The following is a 27,395-nucleotide window of genomic DNA, read 5'->3' as shown; positions in this document are numbered from 1 at the left end:
TCTCTACACTAACTTACTCATACCATTTTTTGCACTTCTGCCATTGAAATGATGAAAGACTAATAAATTTGACTAAAAGTACACTATAAAGGTTATAAAAAACTATGATTATTATATATATATATGTTACATTTTATTTGTTTATATGTATGTTATACGTTTTACAAGGAAATACCATTCAAATCCTTAACTTTCGTATTTAATTCTAGCAATTTATTAGAAAGTGAGTTTCTTAATGTTTTTTTTTTCTGATTTGCCACTGTCTTTAATCTTTCATTTAAAGCAAGGTACTACTGAAACAAGCAAACAATGAATAATGTCAAAAAATAAATCTTGAGCGTACCAAGTAACGCAAATAATCATGAACTTACTTGTTTCAACAAACAACTTTGTGCCTTTCCCAAAAATAACCTTGTAAAGTCCACTTCCAGATGTCACACAATGTAGGACCACATAGCAAAAACTACCTGAATTTAATCCTTCTCACTGAATTTTAATAATTAATATGACAACTTCTAACTGATAAGCTGTACAAAATAGGCATTTTAAAGTAAACTAATAAACGAGTATAGTAGTAAATTACACTTGCTGGTCTGGTACATTCGTCACTAAATATGCATCATTACACTGAAAAGAATATTCTTTGGATTAAGTGAAAAAGAAATTTAAGATAAGTGGTTGCAAAAAATTATATGGGTTGGGTTTAAACAAACAAATTTAATTTAGTGATGTTAAAGTTATTTTGTTTGTTTAAATTAGCCTATATAAATGGTTTGCAATCACTTGCTTTAAAAAATGTTGGTAAAACCAATGAATAATTTTTTCAGTGTACTCTTTAATAAACTCTTTTATTTGTATATTGTGCATTACTGACATCCAAATAAAACACAATTTGTATACCTCTTTTTACTAACTTAGAATAGAAACACTTACTTGTTTCAACTATCAACTTTGTGCCTGTTCCAAAGAAAAGCTTGTAAGCACCACTTCCAGAAGTCACACAATGTCAGACCACTAATCGAAAACTATCTGACAGACTTTTTCTTAATGATTAATGCAACAACTGGTTGTTTATGTTTTTATCATGGACTTAAATATCTATTTCTAAAGCCTACTTTATTTTCAACAGGTTAGGAATTAAACATTTTCTTTGTTTTAGACATGAACACTTAATTTACAAACATTTTTCATAATACTATACATTGGACTGACTTCAACAACATTTTTATTTTAATATACATCTGCTGATATATATATATATTTTTTTCGTCAATACACTTACTTGATTCAATAACGAGTTTGGTTCCTAAGCCAAAATAGATCTGCCTTAGACCAGATGAAGTCACACATTGCATTTCATCAAACCAATAACCTCTTATACTACTGAAAACACCAATAATCTTTAGTATAAAAAGTGATTTTAAGAATAATATATTATATAATATTCTTTTAAACAAATAATAATAAGGTATAAGGATCATAATGATTTTTTTGTAAGTTGGATTTTACGAAAACAACTTTTTTTATTTGTAGTACTCCTCTGTCTATATCCGTATCACCTCGACTGCTTAGTTAGAACGATTTTGTATTTGACATACACTGTAAAAAGTAATTGTTTACTTTACTTGTGAGTTAACCCGTTGCCTTAACAAAGACAGGTTGACTTCATTTAAAAAAGCGAGTTAACCCATTTAAACTTGGAACTGTAAAGTTGATTTAACTTTTATAATTATGCACATAGTTTATTTACTTAAAAATTGGAAGGTAACTTGTAAGTACAACTAATTGTTTTAAAAGTAACAGGTTTACTCACTTATTTTAAGCAAACTCAACTAATCCTTTTGTTTTCAGTGTGTGATTTTTTGAATAACTAAAGCAAATATTTATGTTATAATAATAAAAAAATTCTATAAGAAACAAATACAATAGAGAACATAATTTCAAATTAACTTACTAGTTTCGATTATAAGGTTTGTACCCGTCCCAAAGATAATCTTATATCCACTTCCAGTCACACAGCATAAATCTACAACACTAAAACCTTCAAGCACGTTTATCACAGTTTTTAATTTAATGTTAAAAATAAATCACCTGCTTTTTATATATCAGATTCATTTCATTTTGTGGAAAACAAAGATTTTATTTCTGCTTGCCATTTAGTTTTCAATAGCACTAATAACATTAAAAACATTTTTGATGGGGTATCTCTTGTAAAAAGTAGATTTAAAAAAAAATAATAGCAGTAAAGTATTTTACCTGAATTTACAAAAAGCTGTGTGCCACTCCCGAATATGAGTTTCCCTGCTCCAGTGTTAGTCACACACAGTTATAAAGCTAAACAAAAACATGCTGACTGATTCAGGGAAACTATCACTGTAAAAAAAGGCTGTGAATTTAATTGTAAAAAAACAATAAAATGCCACACATAGCACCTTTACCTTCTACAAATCAATGTTTCTAAGCTTTTGGAAAAGCTGTTTATGATGGTTCATTACATGACTTTCTCATCACCACATGCTTTTCGGTAATTTTTGTCTGTATAACAAATGTATGATGTGTAGATTTTTGTACTTTATTGGTGTATAAACGCTATAAATTAGTTAAATACAGTAAATTACTGTCTTTTACCTATTCTACTTTATGGATACCACAACTGCATTTTTTTGCCATCAATTTTTTGGATTTAAAAAAAGCGTATTTCATTATAGAAGTCATTGAGTAGTCCCATGCTAACAAATCTTAACCTACTAATTACTTAAGTTTTTATGCAATCAAGACAATTCTATGCTCAACACCTTAAATATGGCAAAAATGCCAACGATATTTTGGTGTATTGTGAGTAATATAGCAATAATTAACTTACGTGTTTCAATAATCAGATTTGTGCCTTTCCCAAATATAAGCTTGTCAAAACCTCCAGTCACACACTACAAAAGCAAACAGCAAAAACTAGCCATGCCAAAAGATGATCACTTTGCGAACTCTCTAAACATTCAAGCGCCTTTTTTGACAACAGATAATAAATCAAATGTTTGACTAACAACAAAAGAATCGCTACATAAACTATATTATACTACTGGATTCAGTTGTAATGTTAAAAAGGTAAAAGGACAGCAGTATTTTTTATTTCTGCCAAAAAGATCTATTATTCCCATTGGGTTTAAAGTCTAAATTAAGTCTTCGTAGTATTTTATTAACATATATTTCACATTTTATCACCAAATTACTCCTGTTTACTATACCTTTCTACTATTTCCTGTCATATTAATTGCATGATTTTTCCCCTTATCTATTTTCGTATCATCCCATGAAGACAAAGTAATAAGAAAAACAGCACAAATCTTCATCCTGAGACCTGTTCATATGGATTAACTGACATCTGACAATGCATCACTTCTTTCCATTTCAAACTGAAAATGAAAAAAATGAAATACAGTGATTTCAGAACAAATAACACTACTAATCATGAACTTACTTGTTTCAACTATCAGCTTTGTGCCTGTCCCAAAGATAAGCTTGTAGTTTCCACTTCCATAATTCACACAATGCAAGAGTACTAGTCAAAAACTACCTTGCCTGAGTGGCTCATTATTATTACCAAAGATCATAAGCAAAGTTATTTTTACAAAAACTAAAACCATACAACTAAATTCATTATCATCTCTAAAATAAAGAATTAAATAAATGGCATATTTAGAGAATCCTTACAAATGATATCGGCTGAGGCAAAGGCAAATTTACCATTGAAATTAGTATGTTTACATCATTTCACTTATTTGTGGGGATATGTAGGTTTATTTATATATCTAAGTTCTCATACGAATCTAAAAGAGTTATAAAATGTAGTGTTTACCTGAATTTACAGTGAGCTTTGTGCCTTTGCCGAATAGAATTTTTTGTAATCCCGTCTGAGTCACACACAGTTTTACAGTCACACAAAAACATGCTGGAAATAATGTATGCTGCCATGTGCATGCAGGTTCAGTAACAGGCTCAAATTATTAGCATTATTAATGCACCAATAACTATAAACAATGAATGATTCTTTGCTACATTTAATAATCTTATCCTGCTAAAATAACTACCTTTTTCCTCTTCATATTCTAGAAACAAGTCAAATTAAACTAATCTCTACCAGCTGAATTATTTACTTGTAAATGTTTAACTATTTCCATCATATTAAATGGCAGCTATGAAGGCAACAATCAAATTCAATGAATAAAGGATAAATAATAATCTTCAACTTACTTGTTTCAACTATCAACTTTGTGCCTGTTCCAAAGATAACCTTGTTGAATCCAGTGCCACATTGCAAAACTATCAATCAAAAACTATCTGGTCTGAGAGGCTAGGGTTCCTATAACTAAAACTATAAACCTAAATTTGTCAAACAAAGGGATGTTATGTAGTGAAATCCATACTAATGACTACCTTTGAAAGCTAGGTCTACAATATCTACATTTTGTAAAAATATTTAAAACATGCTGACGGATTATGGACTTTGCCAACAAAAAACGACTTAATATACACTTACTGTAACTACTTTTTCCGAAAACCCAATTATGTCAATTTTTTAACAATGGGAGACATTAATGGAAATTCACTGTACTCTATGTAATGGTGATTATATTTCACTTACTTGTTTCAATGAGCAACTTTGTTCCTTTCCCAAATATAAGCTTATTGAGTCCTCCTGTATTCACACACTACTTAACCTAACAGCAAAAACTACTGAGCCAAAGTGCCCTTAATTGCTCTGTTGAACTGCAAACTTACATCTGTGCAACTGTACATACAATATTACTACATCCATTTTGGTTTAAAAGTGCATTTGACATAATTATAACCTGATGTAAATATTCCAATGTTATGTCATCTATTCTTTAAAAAAACTTTACTGTTGGTTACCAATTTCACATAAAATTAGCCCAGAAATAATATTAAAAAGTGGGATTCAGCATACTCACTTTCATTAACATATAATTTTGTGCCAGAACCAAAGATCAGCTTTCCAAATGCACTTCCATCAATCACACAGTACGAAACATCATAACTCTAACTGCTTTGTTAGACAACGGGAATGTTTTCCTTTAAGGCTTTCTAGATTCTTCTCATTGCACTAAACATTAAAACCTAACATTAATTTCAAATGACAAATTTTAAATAACATTGAACTTTTTCCAAATGTCCGACAATTGCTTCTTCAGTTGACATTTGTTGTTGTTTGTGTGTTTGATAATATAATATGTAATAATAATGAACTGTCAAGTTAGCCTTTTTAAGACAATCATTATATAGTATCTGACCTAAAGACTATATCACTTATTACTTAATTGTCATGTTCAGCTTTTTCTTTATGTGCCGCTCATTATTGTATTATCTAATAATGACAGAATGCATAAAACAATCCACAATCGTTACGTCATACTTTTCAAGGTTAGCTAATGTAACACTTCAGATCAAAAATCAAATACACATAACACTAATACTCAAAAACGTATATTAAGTAATAACACAAAAATCATAAACTTACTTGTTTTAACTACCAACATTGTGCCTGTCCCAAAGATTAGTTTGGTACCTCCACCTCCATAAGTCACACAATGTAAGATTACCAAACAAAAACTGAGAGCCTCTGAGATATTATTATTGCTATTAACTAAAGCTAAAACTGAAATCATAAAACAAAAGTACTAGTTTTAATAGTCCAAATAAACCTTTTATTCATGAAATCCATTCAAATTATTCTGCCAGACACATGTACATTTGGGATTCGCATGTCTATACGATCTAAATGTGAAAATTCATGTTTTTTTATTCTAAGTGGTTCAGTCAGACTTTTATAAGTGAATAAATTATTAATGACTTCACTTCGCATGAAAGCATTCTTATAAAGAAACCCAATATTTTTAATTATAATAAATCCTGTCCAAGTTGATGCACTCAATAGCTAAGTTTTTTTTAAATGTGTGTATTTGGCAGAATTGACACATTTACCCATGATACTTATATAATTATTATCTATGAGTGGGGATACTTATGTCTATTATTATATGCTGTTCTTATAGTATACATAGTTCTTTTAAGAATGTTTAAGAGTTAGAAAATGCACTGTTTACCTGTAATTACAGTGAGCTTTGTGCCTTTCCCAAATATTATTTTCTGAGCTCCTCCCTGAGTCACACTAAGTAATATTACTATACAAAAACATACCGCATAGATAACGCGTAGTATTATGCAAGCAGACTGTTTAACATTTAAAGATAACACTCCCATTATAAATGTTATTTAATTACTAAATCAAAAGCATTAGTAATTATGAACTAACAATAAACGATGCTTTAGCTGCATTCAAAAGGCATGAATATGAACAAACGTCAATTACAAATTACAATCCTGATCATCATTTCATACTATAAAAATGCTCATTGTTAATTCAAAATACCAAATGCATTGACTAATATTAACAACCTACACTTATATATTGTTATGATCTCTAACGAAGGTATATGTAGTGAATCATACACTGTAAAAAAAATCCTGGTTGGATTTTTAAGCTGAAACGAAATAACTTTGAGTCTATTGAACTAATATTATGTTAAATTAACTGGCTTGCGTAACTTATAAAATTAAGGTTAGAACATCTTTGACTTAGTTTAATAAGTTCCAATAAACTAATACCATACGCTATCAAGACTAATTGATCATATATATTTTTTACAGTGTACAGAAATGAAAATAAAATCAATTTTACCTGTATTTACTGTGAGTTTTGTGCCTTTGCCAAATATAATTTTACGTACTCCAGTTCCAGTCACACACAGAAAAATAGGCACACAAAAACATGCTGATTACCTTCAAGGTAATACACAAGTTAACAAATACTTTTTACACATCTAAGATCTCTAAATGTGTCTAAACATGGTGACTATATTTCACTTACTTGTTTCAATGAGCAACTTTGTGCCTTTCCCAAACATAAGCTTACTGAGTCCTCCTGCATTCGCACACTACTAAACCAAACAGCAAAAACTACTAAGCCAAAGTTCCCTCCATCCCTTTATTAAACTACAAATTTAAACTCTTTAAAATGAAAACACTTCCAAATATGCATATCAATTTGGTTCTGTGTAACCAGAGTTTAATAATGTAGATATGACTCACAAGCACAATACTGTTTGTATATAAATGAAACCAGATGTAAATATTAAAGTGTTACTTTACAAATTCCCTATAAATATTTGACTATTGGAAATAAAAGCAAATTCTGCATACTCACTTTTATTAATATATAATTTGGTGCCAGAACCAAAGATCAGCTTTCCATATCCACTTCCATCATTCACACAGCACAAAACACAATAACTTTAACTCATTCCACTCGCATCAACATCTTCAACATTATTTTGACATTTAACTGCATATTATATATAATATCCTTAATCTATGTGTACTAAACCACAAGTGCATTTAAATGTGAATCAACATTTGTTCTGGTTTTATCCTTGTAAATGTAAATATATCAAATAAAAAAAACAACAACATGTTTTTACCTGAATTTACAAAGAGTCTTGTGCCTTTCCCAAATATAAATTTTCTTACTCCGACATCAGTCACACAAAGTTATAAAGCTAAACAAAAACAAGCCGACTGCTTCAGGGAAACAGTACCTCACTATAAAAATTATTACAAAAAGTATATACCTTCATAAAGCAGCTTTATGATTCGTGCAAACACATATTAAACTAATACTTACTTTAAAGTATTACTAGTGAAGAAATCCAAATCTTCTCATAAAACAACATAGAGTCAATGTTTATAATAATATTTATAATCCTGGACTTACTTGATTCAACTACCAACTTTGTTCCTGTCCCAAAGATAATCTTGTTCACTCCACCAGTCACACTATGCAAGACCACTAAGCAAAAACTGTAACTTGATCGGTCTTTCAAAAATGAATAATTTAAATAACTTGCTTGCATGAAATCATTCGTATAATCAAATTATCCAGTATTTTAACAGTAAATGCTGTCCAGGTGTGCGCAATTTAATTGTCATGCTTTAAATACATCTGGTTCTTTTGACAGCCAAGTCGTCAAATATATTGTAAAACAAATTGATGTCATTTCATGAACTGGACATCTGACGTAAAGTGGTTTGACTTGGACAGACAAATGTACAATTGTAATTAAATGTAATATAATGAAATTTTACAATTGAAAATCAGATACAAAAATACCCATTTAGTCTGTGTTATCTTAGGAATGAATACAAGTTTGTAAATTTGCCATTTACCTGTATTTACAGTGAGCTTTGTGCCTTTTCCAAATATTAGTTTCTGAAATCCAGCCTGATTCACACAAAGTTAAACACCTATACATAAACATGCTAGAAATGATGCATGTTGTCATTTACACGATACATGTATAATAAGATAATATTCATAGTATTAACCTTGTTTAATGCAATTGTAATTGTGAACTAAAAATGAATACAACTTTTGCAACATTTGTTATCTAGTAAATCTAGTATTATCTAATAAACACTGGAAAAATATTTGTTTTGCTACTTACAAAACTATGAATTTAAAATGAACTGAATCAACACAAATCTTGAGGGTTTTTGTTTTTTGGAACAACTTAATTGTCTTATTTTCTATCCCCATACATTTGCTAACACAACTAGGCTAACCTAATAAATTTGTGTTTGGACAACATGAAGCAACTGTGTGAAACCATGCATTTTTTTTTCACAGAGAAGTTCTATTCGGTGTGATAATATAAATGAACACAAATGACCAAGTTATATATATATATATATATATATATATATATATATATATATATATATATATATATATATATATATATATATATATATATATTTTTTTTTTTTTTAAATACATGCTTTCTTTTACTTATAAAGAAGTTAATATATTTTTCTAGCATTTCCAAGGCATTACAAAACAGAATTTAAGGTTAACACATTAAGAAATAAAAATACCTTCTTTAAAATAAAGTTCTTTAATTTGGCCACAACATTTAACTTACGTGCTTCAACGAGCAGTTTTGTGCCTTTTCCAAATATGAGCTTATCGACTCCCCCTCTATTCACACACTACTAAACCAAACGACAAAAACTACTAAGCCGAAGAGTCCTTCATCGCTCTGTTGAACTAGTACAAACTCACAAATTTGCCCTGTGTAAATGCTACAGTTTAACTTTGCTAAATAAATTATTGAATAATGAATCCAAGCGATATACAAAATTTACCACAGATTTAGATTCATTTTATGTAAAATAAGCAGCAGTAGTAATATCATACTCACTTTCATTAATATATAATTTGGTGCCAGAGCCAAAGACCAGCTTTCCATAAACACTTCCATCATTCACACAGTATGAAACACTAACTCTAACTGCTTACTATGATTTTGGACATTTAGACTTTTGACAGATTCTCTAAAATATTGCAAACATACATAGAGTCAGCATTACTTTGACTTATAACTGCCTATTTTCAATGAACATGATCTTCTATTATGTGTACTACAATACAAATGCTTTTAAACAAAGATTCAACATTTTTGTATTATACTGTATCTTGTAAAGACATAACTGAATAAAAAGAGGAATATATTTTACCTGAATCTACAAAGAGCCTCGTGCCTTTCCCAAATATTACTTTCCTCCCTCCAGTGTCAGTCACACAGCATTACAAAGCTACACAAAAACACGCTGACTGCTTCAGAATTCATTACAGATATTATTCTATTTAAATATGCGGATTCACATACCAAAATGGTTTAAAACAGCTCTATGCTTCATTCACATTCTGAAATATTAATAAAAGTAGAAAACAAATATTATGAACAAATAAAATTAACAAAAATCCAAATTTTCGCATTAAACAGTAATCATTTACTTACTTGTTTCAATAATCAGATTTGTGCCTTTGCCAAATATAATCTTATTGAATCCACTTCCAGTCACACACTACAAAACCAAACAGCAAAAACTAGCGATACCCAAAAAGATCACTATACTGTACGTAAAAAAACTCAGATTGGGGAATCAGAGGGAATCTGAGGGAATCAGATTGTAAATCGTGTTATAATATTGGATTAAGTGTAATCTTTTGAGCAAAAATCACATCAGTATTTTGCATTTCTGGGGATAAAATCCAACATTTCCACTGGTTCTTAAGTCAGATTAATTTGCAGTATTTATTCTTTAAACATCTTCAGTCAACATTACTTGATTTGAACACTTCATCCTACTTAAATACTACTATGCCTTTATGCCATGTCCAATCAGATTAGTTGCTTTATTTTCATTACATTTTCTTCCAAAAAACTATCTTTTTCCATTTCGTCCCATAAAGACACAGTAATGAGTAAAACAACACAAATCTCTGTCCTGATATGCGGCCATCTAAATGAATTTTTACATCTGACAAAAGGTTAACTAACGCTATTTTAAGTTAGCCTGATGACAATTATAGAGGGATAAAATGATAAACTAATAATTCTAATAAACCTGGACTTACTTGTTTCAACTATTAACTTTGTACCGGTCCCAAATATAAGCTTGTAGCCTCCACTTGAACCAGTCACACAATGCAAGACCACCAAACAAAAACTATCTGTCTTGAATAGCTTAATCAGTCTTTTAAAAATTAATCATTTGCAGCAATGACTTTTTTTTTTCATTTTGCATGTAAGCATTTTTATAATGTTATTATTTTATGCAGTATTTTAGAGTACTGTAAATGCCAACATACATTACTGTAAATATCCATGTCTTAGTTTCTCTTAAAAAAAGATTAATTTGTCTAATAAATCAACCTATACATATATATATATATATATATATATATATATATATATATATATATATATATATATATATATATATATATATATAGAAAGATAAAAGTGCCGAATGAAATGAATTTTACCTGCATTTATTATGAGTTTTGTGCCTTTCCCAAATATAACTTTCTGGAGTCCAGTTCCAGTCACACACAGTTAAACATCCACTCAAAAACATGACGGCTGATTAAATGGTTTGCTCATAAAATACTTATAAAATTATTAGTATTTTTTTAAATCTTAAGTTTTTTCAACTTGGACAATATCCAAATAATCAGAAATTTGAGGTACATAACAATAAGTATAATTTACTCACTTGTTTCAACAATCAGATTTGTACCTTTGCCAAAAAGAAGCTTATTGGTTCCATCTCTAGTCACACATTACAAAACCAAACAGCAAAAACTAGCGATACCCAAGATAATGATCATATGTACAATTCAGCTCCTTTTTCAGATAAACCGAACATTTTACGGACAGATAATACAATAGATGTTTGTTGTTGTTGTAAACTCTGAATTTAGTTTTAATATTTTATGTTAAAATGACAGCAGTATGTATGATTGGTTATTCCAACTAGGCCTAAAGTAATAATGAATTCTTCAGTAATTATGTATATTTTAAGTCTACTTTTAATATCTTCAAGAATCTATTACACAGTAACAAGTTTACTACACCCTCATCTTGTCAAATTCATTGTTTTATTTTCAACTCTTTGTCTATTCATTCATAAGTGAGTAAATTAAAACATCACTTATTCACCCAACCTTACGCACAGCCATTTGGATTAACTATGGCAATATCATTTATTATCTGACAAGAGGTTACCTAACCCAACACTTTCTCTCTTCAGACTGATGACAGGTACAAAGAGGTACAAATTCAAACCTACTGAATTAAGGGCATGTAATACTTATAAACAAAAACTTACTTGTTTCAACTATCAGTTTTGTGCCTGTACCAAAGATAATCTTGTATCCTCCACCTCCAGTAGTCACACAATGCAAAAGCACCAAACAAAAACTAACTGGCCTGAGTTGCTCAAAAAAATCTCTCATAAATACACAAATAGCAATTTGTCATTTATGATTAATCTTAATAAACCATCTAGTATTTAAAAACTAATTTAAAAAGAAATATATTGGCCATACTTTAAATTAGTTTAGATTGTTATTTCCAGTTTGGAACTAGATGTCCTAATTCTGTGGACATATTTAATTTCATAATCATGATCTAGACACTTTACATGTAATCAATTTTAATATTTTTCACTGAAAATTTTACAATTAAAACGTATAACAATAAGTCTAAATTATATGTAGGGATTTCTATGTTTATTCCTATGTCCATGTTCATTTAAGAATAAACAAGAAGCATAAAATTTAGATTTTACCTGTATTTACGATGAGTTTTGTGCCTTTCCCAAATATAACTTTGTTTACTCCAGTTCCAGTCACACACAGTAAAATCACTACACAAAAACAGACTGACTGATCTTAAAGCTTAAAGCTGACTGATTGTAAAGAAAGAATACATTTTTTCACCTTAAACTCAGAATTTTCTTAAATTGAGCGAATGTAAACAACATCAGGAATTTGCTGTATGTTATGGTGATTGTAATATATAATTATAAACTTACTTGTTTCAATGAGTAATTGTGTGCCTTTCCCAAATATAAGCTTTTCCATGCCGGCTCTATTCACACACTATAAAACCAAATAACTAAAACTACTGCTTCCCAGGACAAATATATAGATAGAGAGAGAGATGCACTAATGAAGCGTATTTATTTATTTACATATTATACATTCTATTCCTTAAAAACATCCTCTCCAAGTGCACCAGACACTTTCTCTTACACTTAAACAACCAGTACAAGGACACATAAAAAATGAAAATAAAAACTTTACAAACTAACTAAGACTTGTCATGGCATCTATACAGTATATATCTGTTCTCTGATGATTTGAGGTGTTTCTTTATCTTCATTTATAAGTCTATTTGGATAAAAGCATCTTCTAAATGATTAAGTGTAAATGTAGTTAAGATAATTTAATACTTGAATTTCAAAACAGAATCAGGAAAGTCAGTTGTTACACGAAGATCTGTTAAAATGTTTGTCATGTTTGGGACTGATTTTTTTGTTAGAACAAGTGTTTATAAAGTGCCAAACATAATGAACTTACTTGAACCAACTGTTAATGTTGTGCCTTTCCCAAAAACAAGCTTTCTTGCACCTCCAGTATTCACACAATGTCACAGCACACATCAAAATCCCCTTCACATGAAACAAGAATCTAGAACGCGTTAAACCTAATGCAATTTACTATTAAAGTGTTCTGCAAAAAAAATAAAATAAATTCTAAGAGCACATTTCTATTTAAACCTCCATTATATCTGACCAAAATACTGAAGAATGCATCTGTATGTAATAGAAAAACATGTGCTTTCTTCACACTATAAGAATATACTTGCACACACTTACTTTTTTCAACAGTCAGTTTGGTTCCAGAGCCAAAAATGATTTTCAAGCCTCCACTTTGAGTCACACATTAAATTTTGTCTCTACAGAAACTTCCTCGGTGCTCCTACTTATAAATATGTATTTTTAAAGTGGAAACACTTTATAGTAAGGCTCAAAATAGGTTAGTTTATAACATTTTTGCCATTTTAAGTCAAATAATGTTAACTAATTTAACTTTGCTGGTCAACACTGACAGAGCTAAAATACTTTCCATATTAAACTAAATATATTACTCACAAATTTTCTATTGAAAAGACAGGATTTAGATCCACAATTCACAAACAAAAGCAAAGTAATCAGCACACCTTAAGGGCCAATGGATATACAATATAAACAAACTTACTTTTGTCAACTATTAACTGTGTGCCTTTCCCAAAGATAACCTTGAATCCTCCAGCTCCACTAGTCACACAATACCAGATCACTAAACAAAAACTGTCCTGAATGACTAGACTCAACTCAGCTGCCATAAGTGAAAACTTATCCTAGTAAACAAAAATAACTAATGGTCTAAAACCTAAAATAATCATGTAAATAGATATAGAAATAGAACTATGTTGGTCAAACGCATCAAAACAATAAAAGTTTAAATTAGCTTATATAAAGATTTAGATTTTTATCCATTCGATATCTTCGAATGTGTATGATGTAATCTTTATTTTGTAATGTTTGTGGCAGCAATCTATGTTTGCCAGAAAAAACCCAGGCTAAAATATCATTCAGTATAACAAAATTTTACATACCAAAAAAAAAGTATATACTTTCAGGCATAATTAGAGTAATAACTATTTAAAGACATGTTAAAATGCTCTTAAGATCAGAGACTGAGCTGATAAAATGCTCCATTGTCTTTTTAATCCTTATTTACCATTATCGGTCAAACCACTTTTAAAAGACGTTTAAATCATTGAAAAATTTCATAACATTTAACATAATCATGTTTTCGATAATGTATTTTAATACATTCCCAAAAAGTATGTAATTTAAGTTTCACATAAATGAATCTGTTACACTGAATGATGACAGATTATAATTTAGATTTTTATCCAAATTTGGGCTTTTTTTTGTACAAAAGTTATTCAGAGCATTAAAATCAATGCATTTAATATGCTTTTTATGTCTGTAAAATCACCTTTGCAAATTTTATCACGCAAATGAGACCCGCATATATGTGCATAATTCTGAAATTAATTAATATATGATCATTTTATGATCTAGATTGTCTGCATAATTACTTGAGCCATTAATAAACACTTACTTGTTCCAACTATGAGTTTGGTTCCAGAGCCAAAATAGATCTGGTAGAGCCCAGATGAAGTCACACAATGCAATTTACCATCACAATAACTTTATACCTTAAAACCAACGATCAAGCATTTTATATTTGACATTTTCTGCTTGATTATGTTTAATGTAAACACACTGCTAATCAACAAACAATGGCTCTGTACGCAAATATGATAAGAAACAAAATGTACACGCTATTTCAAAGTACTACTAAAATTATTAAACTTACTTGCGTCGATTATCAATCGTGTTCCTGATCCAAAGATCAACTTATAACCTCCTCCAGTAGACACACATCACGACAACACATAACTAAAACCCTCTAACACAACAATCACTAAACTACTGTTTAATTAAACAGCTTTCACATATTTAAAAGTATGTTTCTGCTTTATTTTTATGGCCTGTTATTATCTCATATTTCAGGAATTAATTTTCTAAAACCACATTAATGCCACGGACCATTTTACAGGTTAAAGCAATTCTTTTAATAACAGTATAAACAAAGGAAAATGCGTGTGATTCTGAACTCACTTGTACTAATGTGTAGTTTTGAACCAGAAGCAAAGATCACTTTTCCATATCCATCAGTCACACAATGTAAAGCATCATAACTATAACTGACAACAGCACACTTGTATACTGCATGGTCAACACAGTTAACTTTTCATAATACTGGTTTTTAAATATTCACAATTATACTTATTATTTCAATTTATTTGCGATGCATTGCTAATACTGTACTAATGTAAATTCTCACGTTTTACCTATTTTTTAAATCTATCTCCAAGTTTACATATTTACATTAGTCAATTAGCGGATGCTTTCGTCCAAAGTAACTACAGCATAAATATTGCATTATTAATAATGGTGCAAATACAAACTAATGTTATTTTAGTATTACTAAGATGCTATGAATAGTATTAATTTATTGTTTATTTTTAGATTTGCTATTTTTACTTCAGTAATTTTTTTGTAATTTTGCAGTTTTTTAAAATCTATTTTGCTTTCATTTATTTCTATTTTAGTGTTTGTTTTTAGCAAAACAACCAAACTATATGCTAATTTCATATTTTGTACTATAACAACAATGGTTTTAATAGTATATAGGAAAAATGATAATTCTTGTTTGCATTGAATCTTGATGCATTTATTTAGAGCATTTACAATTGCTCTATGATATCGAAATAATAATAATAGTAGTAATAATAATAATAATAATTTACCTGCATTTACAGTGAGCTTTGTGCCCGTTCCGAATATCAGTTTCTGTGCTCCAGTATAAGTCACACACAGTTAAATCACCACACAAAAACATGCTACTTATTCAGGAGAAATTATCTATTTACTTTTCTGTAGAAACCTTAAAAAATTTGTGTCTCCTAAAGTCTACAGCGCTACTGAATAAACATCATTTAACTATTTACGTAAAGTAAACAGGGAAGATAATTAAAAAAAAAAAAATCTTACTCGCATGGACTGTTATTTTAGTGCCTCTCCCAAATATCATCTTCAATTAACCGGTAGTCACACATAATTAAATACCTCAACAATAACTCATCACAAGCCACCTTTTGTTCTCTTGTAGTCTAACTATATTTGTATTTAAAATACTCAATTTCTAAACTAGGGAATTAGGAAGACATGATACAGAAATGTAAACATCAGTGATCTATATCAACTTACTGCTTTGGATTATCAGTTTTGTTCCTGTTCCAAACAAGATCTTTGATGCCATTCCAGTAGACACACAATGTCAGAGCACAAAACAAAAACCCTAAGACTATATAATCTATAAGGATATTTATAAGGACTGGTAAATGTGGTATATTATTAAAATCACAATAAATATGTAGGTGATTAAGCAGTGTTAAAAAAAGTCCTGCAACACACTGTAAAATTACTTTTCAAAGTTGCAAATAAGTCTTTGCACTTCTAATATTAATGTTTAGTTTTGTGTTACTCTCAATTATTTGTAATATATATAATTGTAATGTACTAACAATTTTGGAGTAAAAGTTGCATCCAAGTAAAACCTTCAGCATTTTGTTCATTGTATAGCTTTTTGAACAATAATCATACATCTATAGAAAGTGCTTACCCATTTCAACTGTAAGTTTAGTTCCAGAGCCAAAATATGCAAAGTCACCGCTAGTCACACATTAATTTTGTCTTTAGCAAAAACTCCCTACAGTGTAAAACAATTTTTTAAATGTCCTATTTTTCTCTTTAATCTGCAAGAATGAGTAGATAATAAATAATTAATGAGGTCAAATAAGATCATGTTTTAATGCTTGTTAATTCTTGTATTTTCCCATTGCAGTGCATGTGCTACATAAAAAATAGTGATTTAATTGAGAAATATGCTCTTAGCACATGACTAAAATAAACGCATACATGTATATTATATAAAGCGATGTTTTATATTATGGTTTACAACTTTTGCTGTACTTGCCTTGTTCAACGATGAGTTTTGTTCCGCCACCAAATATAATCTTATAATTTCCTTGTATTCACACAGAGCTACAGCCTATACCAAATACCCCATTCACATATCGACCTAAAGAACTGGCTCTCATATTTATTTTATAAAGGTTAAATAACTAAGGATGGAATTAGAAAACAATGACTAATTTAAAACACATGCACTGTTATACTTTTATAGATGTTTTTTATGTATATTAAGAACAGCAAGAAAGAAATTATCAAATTAACATTTGAAAAGGATCAATCTACAACACTAAATCACAACTAAATCTATATTTAGAAATCATTGAGCTTGAAGGTTTTTTTTTCTTTCTTTTTTTTTTTTTTTTTTTTACAAAAGCATTGGGTTTGAATCTTATGTCAATACCAAAATACACAATGTTATTTACCAGCATAGTTTTCTAGATGCTTAATAAAACTTAATTCATACGTTCAGCAAATAGACATTTCCAACAGCTTCACACAATGCTAAATTGTTTAAATGTGTGACACAGTCATTTTGTGTTAAGGGTATTAGAAAATATATTTATACCTGAATTTACTGTGAGTTTCACTCCTTTTCCAAAAATAATCTTCCCTGCGGCTCCACTACCAGACACACAGTGCTTTGTGCAGAAACAAATACAACTTTTATGGCATCAACAAACCAGATGTATAAACTACACTGTAAAACAATGCTGGGTTCCACACAATGAATTTGTGTTTGGACAACAAGAAGGAATTAAGTTAACTTATTCATTTTTACTAACTTAAGTGGACTAAACGTAAAATGATTAAGTTCTCCAACAAACAAAAACCTCAAGAATTGTGTTGTTTCCGCTCATTTTGAATTAACTTCAACAAACATCAACCATCAATATTCAGTGTACTGTATGTCTTAATTACTTTTTTTGGTTTCAATTTTGAATTATGTTTATCTAACCTGACTTTACTGTAAAGATTGACCTTTAACACAGAGCAAATTAATGATATACCTTAATTTCATTTAATTTTTTAAATATATTTTTTATTTTTCTACAATTTATTTTATCCTTTTTTTTGTTTTGTACACATATGAAAAAAGTCCTTTATAGCTAAATGAAATTAACTAAATTAGTAATTCTTCCTGACCCAGTTAAGTTAAATATTTACTATCTTTACCCGTTACAGCCAAATATTTCTATCACTAAACCCAAGAAACTTCAAGCAGTAAGACAAGTGTCTGCATTAAACAAAAATACTTGCCTGGTTCAACAAACAGCTTTGTTCCACTGCCAAAAATCATCTTGTTAGTATTTGCATCCACACAGCACTACAACCTGTATCAAATACTCTAAACACTACTCGTCACTGCAAAGAGGTAAAAGTAACTTTATAGTCACATTGACTCCTATACTGGCTATTTTAGTTTTATTTTTTTATATTCATTGATCAAATCATTTTAAATATATTGTTAAATTGTGAAACAAGGTTCTTTTAACACATGATTATAGCCTTGATAATGCTATAATTCATACCAATCTATATCCACATATTTAGTCTATTTTTCTTACATTTTATCTTCTGTTTCAGCAACAGAGATCATTTTACATCTCTTACTTACTTGATTCAATGATAAGACTGGTTCCTTGAGCAAAAATCAGCTTATTGCCAGCACCAACATTCACACAGCAGATTATCTCACTACAATATCCTTTACTGTACTCATTTACTGTACTAATTTACTAATGTACTAAGTTAATTTGATATAGAAAAATGTTCCTCTCAAAAAGTATTAGTAATATATTTATTCCTAAATAACAGCTTGGATTAAGCACACAATTTTTTAAGACTTCATGTATCTTCTTTTAACAAAAAAAATGTTTGATCCATTCAGAACAATTTTTTTAAAACAATGTACTATACAACAAATGTTACAAAGTAAAAACAACGCAGAAATATACACACCTTTTAAAATTCATAAAAAGAGAAATAAACCTACCTGCAACTTTGCTTTTTTTTTTTTTTTTTTTTTTTCAGTCCACTTTAAAATAAAATAAAATACAACTCTGAAGAGCAAACTTACTTGAATGGATGAAAAGTTTAGTTCCTTGACCAAAGATTATTTTTCCAAGGCTGCCAGTATTCACACATGGCTACACACACATACATAAACCTATGCACCACATTTCACTGCTCATTTACTCTTTTAAGCTAATTGGAAAAATTAGTTTTTCAAGAAAAGTTACTATGCGTTGTTTTAAATATAAGATGATTTATCACTCCAAAAATAAAAAATCCAAATGTGTCACTAAATTTTGGTTTTAAAAATAAATACAATTTAACATAAACTTCTAATAAAGTATTCATAATTTGTATATAGAAATAATAAAAACATACATAAATGTTTAAGTTAAACACATTTTGAAGAGATTTTTTAAATATGTCTCCAAACTAGCAAATCAAAAACATATGTTAGATTATACTGAAGTTTAATCTAACATAAGTACAGTTTACAAATTGCTTATATCTTCACATATATCATATTACACAAGCATTTCATAAAAGCAGAAAAATCTTAAACTTACCTGATTCCACAATTAGTTTCATTCCTTTTGCAAAAATAAGCTTGTCATTGCCTCTAGTCACACAAAGTTATACGCTATAACAGAAACTCCCTGCAAAAGTGTCGAGCAACAGAACACGATTTTTGGTAGTAAAAATAAATACAAATGAATTTATATTATTGTATTGAGCAGTGAATGACATTTAGTTAAAATTTAATGTAGGCTTAAATTGGATTTAGTTGAAAAGTAACTAAATACTAGACTTTCAAATTAGCTATCCAGTTTGGTCTGTTAACGTCAATGCTAAATGATTGCACATTTTTTTTACAAAAGATACTAAGATTGCACTTTTTAATTAAAATCACACAAACTGCTATTTAGAAACCTCTGTATTCAGAAGTATTTAGATAAACACCTAATAATAACTTACTTGTGTTCACAATGAGCCTGGAACCATGGCCAAATATGACCTGGCTAACTCCGATAGCATTCTCACGATGCTAAACTACTTCACAAAAACCTCTCTACACAAAGAGCAGCTCTTTATAACATTTAAAGGCTCATACTGATTTTTTTTCAGAAATGTTTTCTAATAATCTCCCTGGGTGTTCTAGAACTGAAATAGCTTTTAAAATAAATGTAAAAATAATGATAATAAGTCATTACGTTAGTCAAACTTTGCATTTGCAAATAATATACAATCTGATGACAACACAATGCTGTTTATACTTTCTCTTTTTTATGCTTTCAAAGGAGAAGTGACCAGTTTTTTTAAATGTGTTAACTATATTAAAATTAAGTTATACTACTGAAATGCATAAATGTCATGTTCTTGTATTACAGTAATAAAGAAAAATAATACATCTCCCTGATTCCACTAAAAGTTTTGTGCTAGTGGCAAAGATTATCTTATTGATTCCCTGGTCATTCACACAACACTAAAATGGTGTCAAAAAACTTTCTTTTTTTTTTTTTTTTACCTCAAACTCCCAAAACTGGCCAATATTTACATGTGCAAACTAAGGTTGAAAAATATACTAATTTGTAAGTTATCAGAAGGGAGGTTTAACTCATTCACTTATTTAATGAAAAAAAGAAAACACATTTTAAAATCATAATTTTTGTGTTCAAAAAGCAAAAAGAAGAGCTATTAAAAATAACACTTACTTTGCTGCACATTTAACTTGGTTCCAGATCCCATTAAAAGCTTGAAGTTCGAACCGGATGACCACAGTGCTTCATTCCCAGACATAAAACCTTGTCCCACAAGACAGAGATAAAGATGATAGTTTTAATGAGATTTAAATCCATAAAACATTTAAAAGCACCCTAAAAGTGTCTTAAAGTTCTCTCAACTTATATGGATTGACCCCCTAAACATATTTTCATTTGTGATTTAATGTTTTATTTATGTTATTATTTTTTGTACTATTTTGTTCATTATATGCTTATAATTATATGCTGCTCGGATATAATGTTATTTGTTTAACAATGGAAGCCTGTTTGTTACTTAAAGGTTAAATAAAATGTAAAAAAAAAAAATCTTTCTACATCATAATAAAGTTTTTTTCTCTTTTTATTTCGGATTTAACCTTAAACACATAATTATAAAATGAAAAGCCATAATTTACTGCAGAAAAATCCCTGACAGCAGTGTCATTGAATGTCATGTAAAAAACAAATATGATATTTATATTTAGTGAAACATATAAAGATACACAAACAAACTGTTTAAATCCTTACCTTAGAGTCCCAGCTCGATACTGATTTGAGATCCTGGGACATTTCTACACTTCATCTGTAAGAAACAGTGTATTAAGGGATGAGTTTTCCATCACAGCTCATTTTTTTGCTCAAACATCATTCCAAAGCAGACAAATGAACTAACACTTGCACAGCAGAACATTTTACTGTGAAGAAAATACCCCAAAATAAGAGAAAAATAGTAACTCACCTCTTCAGCGGTGATATAGACAGCGGTGTTCTACTGGCCTAGTTTTAACGTGACGCATGGTCTATTTATTGCTCTTCATTTTTGTAAACATTGACAACCTTTTAAACCAGATGTCCTACTTTAAAGACATTTAACATCTAATTTAACGTTTGTACGCTACCAAAACACTTTGGTTTGGTGTCTTATTATGTTGGATGGAAAGTTAAGCATTAGCAAACGTTGTAGTCAGTTACTGAATCAAATGTGCTACTTATATACAGCAATGATTAGATTTAGGGTATTTTGTAGTTGAAAAAGTCAAAACTATAAAAGCAGGTTTAAACCGGGACATGAAGCAAAGCAGGCCGGACTAACACCCTAATCCACTCGGGCCAACGACAGATTATTTAAACCTAGTACATTCACACAAAACAAGCACAAAACAAAAACTGAGGTAGAGAGAATATTTGATGTCGCTTCATGCAGCCACTAGAGGCCACTCAAGCCCTAATGGAAAGCTGAAAGCACATACATATTATAAAAAGCTTTCTGTTATAGTAGGCTAGATGTCTATGGCTGAAACACACAAACGGCCACAAGAGTGCAGCACCCCATACTTCATACTCCTAAAGCAGGGGTGCCTTTTCTTATAAAAGACCAAAATTCAAGCTTGATTGAGGGTCGACAGAAAAAATAGCAAAACGTACATTAAAGTTGCCAGGGGTAGTTTCATAATTTATTTCATAATATTAAAAAAATGCTTTAACTGTATTTACTAATGCAATCAATTTTTATGTATATTATTTTAACGAACTTCAATAAAACCATTAAAAAACCTTTTAAAATTCTAATACACTAGTCATGCTGAGCCTGCCTTTGCCTTGATTTGTCTTCTGCTTTGTCCCCTTTTCGTTAAATGGCAGTATGTATTTTTTTATGATTCATGTACATTTAATTGAAACATTTAATTTCAGTTAGCTGTTTTTTTTTTAGCTCAACAATAAAACAAACTAACAAAAAGTTACATTAAAATAGAAATGAGAATCTCTGTTAAAGGCATTGCCCAATCCTTCCCAATCATTTTTCTTCTGGTGGGGCCAAGGATTCAAAGGCATCTGTCTTAAAGGGATAGTTAATCCTCAATTGAAAATTTTGTCATCATTTACTCATCCTCCACTGGTTCCAAAACTGAGTTTCTTTCTTCTGTCGAACAAAAATATTTGTGGCAAAAAATGCCACTGACTTCTTAAGTATTTTTTATTCATACTATGGACGTCAATAGCTGTTGTTTCCCAACATTCCTCAGAATATCTTGATTCAGGTTTAATGGGGGAAAAAAATCATAAAAGATTAGAAGTGCTTGATTATGAGAAATTATGAGATCAACTATCCCATTATATGAGTATCATGCTCTATTTTAATCAGTTTGTACAGTAAACATACAGGACAATAAACATAGAAAAGTGGTCCAAGAAATTATTTTGAGAAGATACTATTCCGCTTAAAGTGCAATTTAAAGGTTTAACTAGATTAATTAGGCAAGTTAGGATAATTAGGCATTGCATAAAAATGACAATAAAGATTGACAATCAATATATATATTGATTATATGGTTGATTATATATGTCGACACAGTGGCGCAGTGGGTAGCACGTTCGCCTCAAAGCAAGAAGGTCACTGGTTCGATCTTCGGCTCAGTTGGCGTTTCTGTGTGGAGTTTATATATATATATTCATTCATTCATTCAGTTTCTTGTCGGCTTTGTCCCTTTATTAATCCTGAGTCGCCACATCGGAATAAATCTATATATATATATAAATAAATAAATAATATATAAATATATATATAAATAATATTTAAACCAATTAATCTGAAAGTAATATTATTGTTTTAAAATCTCCCAGAAAGATCATGACAAGCTTTTACGGAAAATCAAATTTGTGATCAATTCTCAAAAACATATACACCCTGCTTTAGAATTTATTTAAATACACCATTTGTTATGCAACATTAAATATGATTAAGCAATTTGGTAATTATACATTACATGCCTGTGTAAATATATTATATTTTATATACATACAAAATATTTATTCAATACATTTTTAAATAAACTTTAGGAATTTATTACAAAATACTTTAGAAGGATTGGAGAGCTTCAGTAACCACTGTACCACTATAATCTGTAAAATTATGATTCGATCAAGAACTTTGTAAAGGATTGAAATAAATGTAAATAATAGTTTTGAGTAATTAATTACAAGGCAGGAACTGTAGGACTGTTTACAGCTGTTCTTTTCTCTTTCTGTCAGAGACACTGGAGGGGAAAAACAGTATTTCTTGGAAACTGAAGCGAGCAGATGATCTTTATCTTTAAGTGTGGTTAGAGTTTGCAGAGAGCACAAATGTGCTGTTGAAATGATGGTTAAGACATGCTCACACAAACAAATATTTTGAATGAAGGTATTTTAATAAGAAACATGCATTTATTGATTACAAAGATCAGAGCCTCAATATCAAAAGTAAAATAGTAATCAATAACAACCAGATTATGATAAACATTTTGATACTTCTATGAAAAAAAGAAAATATATATATAATATTAAAACAATATACTAGCATGCACTGCCTGTAACAAAAGCTGAAATTATATAATATAGCAAAGCAATATACATATCTCACAGTCAACATTTTGACTGAAGATTTTCCAGTATACATTGTGTCTACATTCTAAACTAACAATTTGTATTTTTCATTGCATGTAAGTTCAATAAACACTGACACTTTAACCAAATTTCTTTAAGATTCAATTAAGAAATTTGATTAAATGAACTAAAAGTTTAAAACAAAAATGCCTTTATAGACAACATTACATTGACTGCAACACATTTAGCCAGCAGAATTCTCAGACCTATCACAAGAAGCGTCATTGAGTTTGTTTTTGGATCATCTGGAAAAAAAAATGAAAAAGGTGAACAATAAACTAATTAAACTTGCATAGCATAATGTAAATAACCGAACTAATACAATATATTTTTGTAGAACATAATGTATTTTATCACTAACCATTATTTGTGGATGGTGGGGTGGTAGTATTTGTGTGACATTCAAGTGTAGCCGTTTTTTTTGGATTGTCTGTAAAATAAGAATTGGTTAGAAAGCTACGGTAATACACACACACACATAATATACATACATACTGTACATACATACATACATACATTTAAATTATATATATATATATATATATATATATATATATATATATATATATATATATTTATATATATATATACATACACACACACACACACACACACACATATATATATATATATATATATATATATATATATATATATATATATATATATATATATATATATATATATATACATATAAATACACACACACACACATATATATATATATATATATATATACATACACACACACACACACACACACACACACACACATATATATATATATATATATATATATATATATATATATATATATATATATATATATATATATATATATATATATATATATATATATATATATGTGTGTGTATAGTATATAATATATATATATATATATATATATATATATATATATATATATAATTATTATTCTATATATATATATATTATTATATAAAACAATATTAATATTGTAAATGGCAATTGTCAAATTTACAAACCTTCAACAGGATTGCCAGAAGGTTTATCTATTTTGTCTGCCTTTGCTGTTTTTCCATCCATTACGCATTCTTGGATTTTTTTTTCTGAAGATCCAACATAATAGTAGTTTTTGCTTGACAAGGACAGGACTGCATTACTGGTTTCTTGATTAACAGTATTTCCATCTTCTGAAGTCAAAATCATTGTCTTTTGTTGAGGAAAGAATCCGGCGGCCACACAAATATCAGATCCATGGCCCTTTATAGGGGACAAGACAGACAAAAATGCCGGAGGAGAATTCACTGTCTCTTCTAAACAAAGAAAAAAAAAAAAAGATTTCATGAGTTCCTTTGCAAAACAACGCTTTCTTCAAATATGCAAGACTTATTTACAAAATAAGCTTATGATAGTCAGAGTTTTTTTTTACTTTTTTTTTTTTGGTTTAGGTTTTTTGTTTTCACAGTGATGCAATAAAAGAGCCGTTTTGGGTTCTGCAAATAACCTTTCAGCAAACGCTTCATAAACAGATTCAATTAAGAAATTTGATTCACAGACATCAGTGAACTGACTGAAACACATTTAGCCACCATATTTAAATAAAAATAAACAGATTTCATGAGTTCGTTGGCAAAACTGCACAGTCATCACAGTCTTTATAGATTATTTTTGCAGTGATGATAACAGAAGAATCATGCAGTTTGGTTCCCTAAAGAAGCTTAATTGATATGTTCTTCAAATTTGTTTAAATAAAAAACTTTTTTATAGTGTGAAGAACATTTTCACAATGAATTGAATGGAAAGGAATGTTAAGGGTTCTTCACGGAACCATCGATGACAATAAAGCACCTTTATTTTTTAAACTAATACCCTGTTCTATTTCTGCAACTTGAATCTATCTAACCAACATACAGTAAACATTTCAAATCAATTTTATCCTTCATCCTCCATTAGAATAATCGTGAACACATGAGAGTGATGTCGATTTTTGTTTTGTCAGACCATTGAGTAACAGTCTTAAAACTTATAAACCATCTGTAGTTGCAAATTTACGTACAGCCTTACAAAACATCTATCAAAATTAACTGATCAAACATTTTCTTTACCATACTATGATCACAAGCTTGCAATAGTACCGCACAAACAACTACTAAGCAAATAAGTGACTGTTTCAAACTACAGAGGTTGGAATTACACTATTTTCTATAGCACAATTGTTGGTGTTTTGCATGTAAGAATTTAAAAGCAGTACTTACTTGGTATTACCGTGAGGGTGATCGGTTTGCCGAATGTTAAAGGATCAGTAGCTGAAAATGCACGTCTAGCGTAACCCCTACAAAAACACTCCTGAACCTACAGCAGCTTTAGGACTGACAAACTAACCTAACTGTGCCCTGTCAACCTCAACTATCAGACCAAACATCATCTTTACACAAAATCAAGTGCATGAGTTGGAAAATAACATTATAGTAACAATGAAAGCTGAATTACTTACTTGGATTGACCGTGAGACGGATGGGAGCTCCGAAAGTTAGTGGGTCGGCACACTTCATTCAACCCTCAGACAATATCCTTTGCCCATGAAAAATGTCCTTAGATCTGGAGAAATGCATTATAGTCTCATATTGAGATTGATGTCAAATATCCAGTTGAAAATATCCAGTTTGGTGTATTTTCGCAGACATTTCCAGTTGCTGGTCTATCATCATGCTGAAGTCACATCTGCTCCTTACAGATACAAACAAGTGTCTGAAACAAAAGCCTTCAAATCAGAAACAACAGAACTGGGAAAATTGACCATGTAATGGCTCAGCCTTTCCATCAGACATTAATTTAAATCTCTTGATAGCATTTTTAAACTAATAAAACAGTGCTGTGAGATTTTGTACAGCGCCTAATAATGAATGTATCACTGTGGTAGTCCAGACACAATGAAAAACTTCAATACAAAAACCCTCTGCAGTTGTGCAGTAATTCACAGACAGAAAATCATCTGGAGAATCTTCTCAGTAGGCATATTTGACTAAAACTAATTAAATAAAGGCATAGGTTTGAGATGAAACTCCAAGCTGCAGT

General features: G+C 29.6%; 1 protein-coding gene across 1 annotated transcript; it reads right to left on the bottom strand.

Annotated features, from left to right (window-relative positions):
- Positions 1-24,099: 24,099 nt before the first annotated feature.
- trdc (T-cell receptor delta constant) lies at positions 24,100-27,395 on the bottom strand. Its single transcript, XM_021467655.3, has 4 exons — positions 26,815-27,395; positions 25,343-25,633; positions 24,700-24,768; positions 24,100-24,583 (listed from the first exon to the last, which is right to left on the bottom strand). The coding sequence occupies exons 1-4, from the start codon at positions 26,870-26,872 to the stop codon at positions 24,474-24,476; spliced, it is 528 nt and encodes a 175-aa protein (XP_021323330.1). The 5' UTR covers positions 26,873-27,395; the 3' UTR covers positions 24,100-24,473.

This window comes from Danio rerio, chromosome 2, assembly GCF_049306965.1.
Source record: "Danio rerio strain Tuebingen ecotype United States chromosome 2, GRCz12tu, whole genome shotgun sequence".
NCBI classification, from domain to species: Eukaryota; Metazoa; Chordata; class Actinopteri; order Cypriniformes; family Danionidae; genus Danio; species Danio rerio.
The sequence above is the reverse complement of the archived record's forward strand: the minus strand, read 5'-3'. Positions and strand labels throughout refer to the sequence as shown.